The following is an 8,966-nucleotide window of genomic DNA, read 5'->3' on the forward strand; positions in this document are numbered from 1 at the left end:
GCCATGATATTGTACCGCAGAAGTGGCGGACAACAATTGATAATCTGCGACACTTCAGCATACGTACTAGTATAATAGATTTTCTTTTCCTTTCAAGAACTCTTGCTTTTAAGAACATTTGTTTATTTAGTAATTGTGACTTCGTTTAGTTCAATATAATTTGATCAAATTTGGAATAATCATCAGATATCATAAACTAATATGATTCTGTAACGCCAATCAAGAAAGACATTAAACAGGTGAGACAAAACTGAGTGATTTGAAAATTTTATTTAACGTAGAAATATTTACATAATCCGTAACAATTAAAGCAAAACTTCACTTAACAACATAGACGTGGCCTATAGTATTTTTCTTGACGCCCCCCCCCCCCCCCCCCCCCCCCCCCCCCCCCCCCCCCAGTATTTAGTATTTTTCTTGACGCCTAAATTAAACAAAAGTTCAAACAGTGGATGCTCGGAGAAAAGTACAAGGACTGCAAATAGCTTATTAAAAGTTTAAGCTTGCGTGTCCAAAAAGAAATGGATTACTAAGTATATATTCGCAGAATTGCTATTTGCACACAAACATATGGGAAAAAAAACCAATACCCTTTGACACATTTATCAAATATGTGATTCCCACTTACATTTTTCATGTTCTAAAGTTTGATTGGGTATTTATTTTTCTATAGTTTCCCATCGAAAAAATCGAAAAATAACAGAAATTATCATTGTTTAACTACAAGATTAATTAACGCATAACATTAGAAAGATTTGTAAAAGAAAAACTTGTTTCTTGTAACCTGGAAACTGGAAAAAAAGCAAATTAACAACTCACAATATAGTGTAATATCATCCAAGTACCTGTATAAATAAAAAAAAATCATTATTAATGATTAAAGAGAACATGGTTTAAATGCATTAACAAATACCAAAGCTACTACCAGGTATTGACCAAAACTCTAGGAATGTAAGCCAACATTCAAAGTTTAAACACAATTACTTTACAAATCAAGCACTAAAATTAACAAAATCATAATCAAATTACACGGTGACATTATGACGTATTTACATTTATAATATATACAGTATATAATATTATATACATGTAATCGTAAGAAAATGCGCTAATGGCGACAACTTGAGGCATGAACAGCAACGTCCAATATCCACAGCACCATACAAATGATCACAGCAAAGTATTTATAAGCGGACAGTGACGAACCTACTGTAGCAATCATGGGAAAGCAATCGGATTCTTTTTTTTTTATTTTCATACGCACGTGTTAAACTTAATATTGATAATCAACAAAACAATCATATAAAAGTAAGCTATTTGATTTTCTAAGCCCGGCGAATTTTGCTGCCAAGTACACTGGTTTATCATAGCATCATGCCTTTTCAAAGGAAATATTCTTTCATATTTGAATAAAAAAACATCAATCTATTCTTTAACTGAAAGTTACACAGAGACGGGTTTATAACAGGAATAACATATTTGTACTAGAATTACAAGAGCAACTAACACTAGACGATCAGGTTAATTCAACTGTTAAAAAAAATCTAGAATATAGTAAAGATTACAAGATAAGATGTACAAGAATGTGTATAATTTTATGTACAGTTATTAAAATAGCAAACGAGGAGAAAATCTATATAGTCGTCAGATTCTAGATCAAAAGAAAACTCGTGATCTCTGCAAGTCTGTAAACACACTATATCTCTGGATCTCTTTGTGTAATATTAATACTGGGTTAAAACCACTTGTTTACGGCTTGTATAATCATGGTCCAATGTAGCAATGAAACCGTAAACAGATTTTATCAGACCAATTTGAACTAAAAATTAATAAGAAGCTTGCACTAATCTGAAAAAATCCGTGCCTCGGTGAACAACGTCTCGTCATACCGTTACCTCATGCCTTGCATTGCTATCGACATAGGGGCTACATGCTCATTAATACAAAGCATTAGCTGCAGATATACATAGATGATGAAAAAATGGAAAATACAGTCAATTAAAGGCCCATTACCTTTCCGGAGCAAAATATAAAAGTTTCTTAAAAAACATTAATAACATCAGAAAAATGCGTACCGATGACCTAAAATAAGGTTACGACACCAAACATATGCAAGATTTCCTGCGTAATATATGAAAACAGTGGAGAGCCAATTCGCTGTTTTGCCGTCTGGCGCAGTGATAGTCAACTACCGCCCGGTATTTAGGACGACGGCGGGAAACATAATACGACCCGCGTTATGAAAATAAACATTTTATTTATTTAAATCAAATCGTTCAGAAGGTGATGATAAATGTAGTATTAACGGAAAGTTAATAATTTTTGTGACTCTACAAAATTATCGATCTTTTTTACATTCCCATTTAAAAAATTTAAAGCCGTTTCGGAAAGGTAGTGGGCCTTTAGAGACAAATAAAAGGCTTCTTAAGTCTCCAATTACTAAACAGACTTCTCCGAGACACTTATCAACTAAACGCGAGAAGTAAAGGGTAAAGCATTACATGACTTTGCTCCGTATTTCCTGGATTTCCAAAGTAAATTCTGTGTATATTGCTAGTAATTACAATCGATAGTTATTAACAATCAAACGATAAAAAAACTGCTTCGTAATACATTGAGATGTAAACAACCTCTATGTCGTACATGCATGCATACCCAATATTTTTCCAGTCGGATAGGAAGCTTCTATTCCACGGATGACGTAAAGAGGAGGAGGAGGAGAAACATCATAGGTTAAACTTTGACAACTAGCTGATCAGTAGCCTACATCTTTAACTATTGTTGCTATCTCGTAGCAAGTGTATACTGATAATGTATTATCTTTTTGAACAAGTAAGATTCATCATAAATCTGATAATGGCCGAGCGAAAGTTGTGTTAAAACACAAGCAGGTTGCACAGTTGGGGTTTTCCATCTGAATGTTTCAATAATTCTATGGGCATTTTTTCATATTTTCATTATTTCTTCACACCAGAAATGAAATGGAGACTACCATTTCCTTCCTTAAACAATCTACTGAGCAATTACCTTTTGTTAGGAATGGAACTTTTGGCTTTATTTAGATGACAGGTAATGTTGTATACAAGCTACTGTGCTCTACCTTTGACAACTAACAATACATCATGGTTAAGTTCTTATGGAGGAAAAAGCTGTATCCTGATATTGCCATTGTATTGCTATAATCGTGTTACGAGAGTAGCAAAGAAGACATAGAAATTAAAGAAAAAATCTGAAAAAAAAAGTTTTTTTAGTGATCACTACAAGTGATATAAGTTCATGTATCACAGAGAGGGGTTTAACACACCTTGGTCTGCCCCCTAAGTTTGTGTATAGACAGTATGTGGGCGTCTATTCAAGGCTATACTAAATAGAAAACCATTAGAAAGACTTGTCATTAGATTCTGTGACTTCCGTAAGAGTTTTGGTGAAATTAATACTTACCTAGATACACAGGTAAATGACATCTTTTCGGGAATCATTCATTTCCTTTCAATTTGGTACAGAAGCGTATGGTCTTTTTTCACAGAAACCTTAGTTGAATCACTTACCAGATACTTGCCTTAAAGATGGTACCTACAATCCAATCGTAACAGTAAAACATTACCTTATGTAATGTCACTGATGATTAACTAGACGATTTCTCATTACTAAATGCAGTGGTGTCCATATTTGACATATAACTTGAAACACAGAAACCTACCTTAAACCTTGGCTGACTTCCCTGTGATCATTTATGCAAAAAGAATGAAATGCATCTCCATTATAATTATAAATTCCCTACCGTAACTCCATTAAAAACTAAATTTACATCGTACATGTGTGTCTTGTCTTTCTAAAGTGATAAGGAAATCACAATTTTTTAGGGTTGTTCTTCTTCTTCTGACGTTACTTTCACACGTCGTCATGGTACAAGATATAAAGTATTCAGACTTCCGATGTCTTTCATTTAAATGAACCCTGAGAATAGCACAAGTCTTCAAATACTGGTGTTTCTGGGAAATAACTGTACAACACACTTTTGTGGGTACAAGCATAATATATCAACTCAGAATGAAAGGCAATTGGTGAAACCAATAAATAGAATGTTTAGCAGATATATAAGTGGAATCTAAGTCTCTTGTTTAAGTAAGATTGACGGAGTGTTACACTATGGGATTTATCATCACAAGAGATTGGTAGAAACTTGCAGTGTATGGCTAATAATTGTAATTGTCAGTATTCATTAATTACCTACCATGAAGCAAATGTATGTTTACTGTTGCAATTTCCAAAGAACCATTCCCCTGATATTTATGTTTTCCTACCATAATAGAAGTAGATAGAAGTGTATCACCATGTTATTCCCCGCTTCTAAGTATTTTAAGTACAGGTAACCTTGATGCTATTAAACATTTGATTTGAGAAACTTTTTTGCTTGAAATCAGGTGTACGAGCGGATTCATCAATGATAAGAATATCTTCATCATCACTGCTTTCATCAAAATCTTCATCGCAATCTGCAACATCAAAATACACCTTCTGGTTTCTGTAGTAGGAATTTGTGGACTCTTGTGAACTGGGTAGCTCAGACTGTGAACTTGACAGTTCCTGTGAACTAAACATTTCTTGTGAGCTAGAAAGTTCCTGAGCGCTGTCTGTAAGAGACACATCCATATCAGACATGTTGGAAAATGTTCTCTGATCTGAAATTTCTGAGTTGTTATTGTCCTCTGATTCTGCCTTATTTTCCCTGTTTTTTAATTCTAAAACACAACTTTTGATTAATGAATCAAAATTTTTCCTTGAAAAGTCTACAGGTGAAGATTGTCCCTGACAGTTTTCTGTACTTGTGTTTGCCTCTGAAACACGAAATGTAGGGTTGGAGTTTGCACTAGGTTCCTGTTTGACTAAACATGACTGAACAAGAGAGGAGGAGGAGGAAAAGATAGCAGGACAGCTTGACTGACTGTCCGAGTCTGAGGCAGACACCTGACTACTGTCATACCGCGCCTTTTCACTGGCAGCCTCTTTGTGATATTTCTGGATAAAATAATGTTTATGATTTTTGGTTGTTTTGTTGAGGAGGCTCCAGACAACGTGGCCAGCGGTATCCTGGGCGACCCTCGTACCTTTATTACTTACACTGTTATCAGAACTGACCATCTCTTTCACACTGTCTGAAGGACTACATGTGTACTGACCACTCGACCGAATCGTATCCAATAACTTCTCCTTCTCACTGTTAAGTCTTTGGTATTTTGCTTCTAACTGACACCTTCTCATCAAAAGTTCTTCTTCCTCCTAGAATATTACAAAGACATTTCTCAGTCACTTTTCACATGCAAAAGAAATCTTTGAAGTAAAAAGCATAGTAGCAACTATCAAAGTCTTCGAACTTAAACAAATTAGCATAAAGCTTTATTGAAAACTAAAATGAAAAATTTAAAATCAGAAATATTCAAAAACTTATACATTCACCAATTTGCAACAATTATAGCATTAAACATATGCACTTACTATGAAATCCTTTTTTATTTTTAGATAATATATAACACTACGTTATTGCAGAGATTTAAACATTTAAACAGTTAACTATTTTAGCAAATATGTTATATGCCAAGCTTTACATGCCATATTTTTCTAGGGGTGGTGAGGGAGATTGATAACCATTTTGAGGGATTTTGGTCTCAAAAGAGGGAGGTATACGCGCGACATATATGAATAAATTAAATATCTGCTTTATTATGATGAAATTCTGCATTCATATTGAATTTTACTGAAATAAAGGAATGTGTGGTTTTGCAAAAGTAGTCACATCCTTATATACACCCAGTTCTGGAGCAGTTTTATTGTTCGAAATATTAGACTGGGCTTTTTAATAATCTTTCACAATAAGGGATAATTAACTTAGATAAAGTTCTTACATTTACAAGCACTAAATTTAAAAAAAAAAACGAATCGTTACAGTAGTATTCAAAATGTAATTTAATCTGAGAGAGAAAAAAAGTAAAATTCTTTTTAATTTTATTTATTTAAATTCAGTTACTACTGATAATTTTTTATAATTAATATATTTTTTTCTAAAAATAAATTCACACAGAAATTCTAAAAAAAAAAATACTTTTTCCATTTTTAAAAACGTGGTTATTAGGAAATCCGGAAATTCTATAAAATCCGGATCATCAATTACAATTACCCGAAATGGTAGACTGGTTCCCTTCCCTTAGTTCTCTACTCTCCGCTAGGCTGCGCTCCGCTCACTAGGGACCGGTAGCGGGTAACCATGATGATTTTTTGATTGGTCAATCTACATATCCGGTTCGCTGGCATCACTTTGGGAAACCCCTTTACGCACGAAGCGACGGATCTTAACGTAAAGAATAAATAATTTATTTGAACGATATATAAACAAAAGTAAATAAGACCTTAAGTTTTGAAATCATTTCGTGCTAACAGAGTTTAGTGTGTTCATAGGAACGACGTTAATGACGTTATATTTTCTCTTAACGGAAGTAGCCGTCTCCATGATGACATATCATGCGCAGAATTGATGCGCACTACTCTGGAGTTGGAATTCTCACTCAAGATGGCTACTCGCTACCGGTCCTCAGTGAAGCGTACGCAAGGGAGGTAACTGAGGCGGGAACCAGTCTACGAAATGATTTTGCCAACGATTGCAAAGTTTGTGACATCCATCAAATACAGATAGGCCTATTTAACATTAAAAACGTGAGTAAATCATTCACAGTTGTAAGCAGTATTTGTTTTGTTGTAATGCTCACTAGCTTTAGTCATAAAATTTATTGAAAGGCCAGCTGATTGTTTTCTAGGCAGCCGATCGCGATCGGCTGCTTGACTTCAGTTTACGTAATACACAGACGTGAGTGAAAGTGACACCACAAGCCAAGGTGGAAATAGCCCAAGGCTGCTAATTAGGGCCACTTGGGTGTTGGTCAGGGGGTCAGGGAGTGGTTACTCTCGTGCTAAAATTAACCTAGCATGTACACAAATGTGGCAACGAAAATAAAACGGAGGGGTTTATAGAAATCGGGAATTTAGACTCTCCTGCCGGGAGACAATAAAAGGCTTTAAAATACAGGAGGTTTTGTCTCACGCCGGGAGGTATTTTAGCAAATATGTTATATGCCAAGCTTTTGAGTTCATCCTATTTTACCTCTAATAACGATTGCAGCTGATGTCTCTTTTTCTGTCGACATTTCTGAGCAGCTCTTCGGTTTTGTTCCTTCCTGTCCTTCTGCCGAGCTAATTCTTCAGGAGTAAGCTACAATCACATTGTGACATAGGTACATGTAAGCCTACTTACAAAAATAAAATTTCACTAATTTCTACATGTTATTTTATAGGTTTTTAATAAATAATTGGTCGGAGTTTTGGGAGTGTTTATAACTTAGGTGTACCCATGCAGCTCACTATTTTTTTGTTGTTGAAGGTTTAGTGGAATATAAAAATATAATGTAGTAGACTAGTCTAATGTTACTTTCAGTTTCTGTAGTTGAAAAAAATAACACTTCAACTGTTGAATTGAAAAATATGATTTTAGCGTCTGAAGTTAGATAAAGAAATGTTCAAATTCCTAGTTGGTATTTTACAGCGTGCGAAAACAGCATAGGCCTACTGTCGTATTGCATCAACATTTTGATACTATTTTTAGCACTTACGCTTCGTGGAAGAATAAATGCAGCGCTGACCTACATTGAGAAGCAGTGGGTGTTGTGAACGGACACGTTCTAACTGCCTCAATAATGTTTTCTATGAAACCACAACATGTAAATACCCTATATATAACATCTAACCTAATAACAATGGAAATGTTATCGTCCACAATATCTATCAACAATGCATATTATCTATCTAAAGCGCATAATGCATTGTTCATCAACAATTTCAATATGTCTAAAAATAGAACCACTGATCGGCTGCCATATGCAATGATATTACCTCCCCTTGTCATAGTTACATCAACAAAACTTGTAATGTGACAATATACTAATTTACACAGAATTGTCTTTTACCTTAAGTTCGTCGTCAGACTGGCGTTTATCAAAGTCTATAGTTATCGCGTCCTTTCCCTCTGCCAATCTTCTGGATTGTATCAATGATTTAAGTGTCTGTTTGACGCGTTGTGGGTCGTCGGGGTTGTTGTTCGGTTGTTGTTTGCACAAGTTCAGCGGTTTGCTGTCCGTTTCACTTTGCACCATAATAGGAATGTTGTTATTGCTGATCAAACTAGCACAAACAATAGCTGCCATATTTTTTGCACACACAGAACTTACAATGATATGCAAATTCCAAACTGAAACTTCCAGGGTTCTAACACACTTCCGTAGCAAAAGTCCTGGCGGTGTCACCGGAAATTGCTCACCATATATTTTTAGACCTTCAGTATGAATCGATTTGCCGTGCGCGTATGATTTTATATCAATATCAAAAGCAATATACTTACTTTACTAACTTACAATATCAAAGGTTTAGCACTGAATAGTCTTTACTTGTAGTAGATGGGCCTACTGATTGGTATGTTTTGTGATCCGGGTTGAGTTAGTAATTCGGGGATAGGCTTGGTCGTGCGATATCGAGGTGATCACAAACGAAAATTAGGTCACAAAAGATTAGGCCAAAATATGTAATGCTACCCTTGGTGTAGGCTGTTTTCGTTGATGTAAAACATCAAACCCTCTCTGTCGTCAAACGGTTGGAAATCTTTATATTCCCATCTGCCATTCTTTTATAATATATGTTACCTAAATTTTTGAAATTGCCATGATTGCTCATGTTCTTAATATAGAAACAGGGTATATACCCACCTACACAATCGAAACAAAGAGAAAATGTAAATACCTTAGGTACTTAGATAGTTGATATATATTGATGAAGAAAAGATGAAATATAGTACAAAATTGAGGAAACTTTCAAGAGTACTTTTAAACGATATGAAATATACATTCATATAGTTATAAAGACAGGGT

The 8,966-nt window shown here is 34.8% G+C and overlaps 1 protein-coding gene across 1 annotated transcript; it reads right to left on the bottom strand.

Moving 5' to 3' along the window:
• Window positions 1-643: 643 nt before the first annotated feature.
• Window positions 644-8,701, bottom strand: LOC138319107 (activating transcription factor 3-like). Its single transcript, XM_069262033.1, has 3 exons — window positions 8,013-8,701; window positions 7,154-7,261; window positions 644-5,280 (listed from the first exon to the last, which is right to left on the bottom strand). Exons 1-3 carry the CDS (start codon window positions 8,247-8,249, stop codon window positions 4,360-4,362), a joined length of 1,266 nt encoding a protein of 421 aa, XP_069118134.1. The 5' UTR covers window positions 8,250-8,701; the 3' UTR covers window positions 644-4,359.
• Window positions 8,702-8,966: the final 265 nt, after the last annotated feature.

The sequence above is a fragment of the Argopecten irradians genome, chromosome 3, assembly GCF_041381155.1.
Source record: "Argopecten irradians isolate NY chromosome 3, Ai_NY, whole genome shotgun sequence".
Classification (NCBI taxonomy): Eukaryota; Metazoa; Mollusca; class Bivalvia; order Pectinida; family Pectinidae; genus Argopecten; species Argopecten irradians.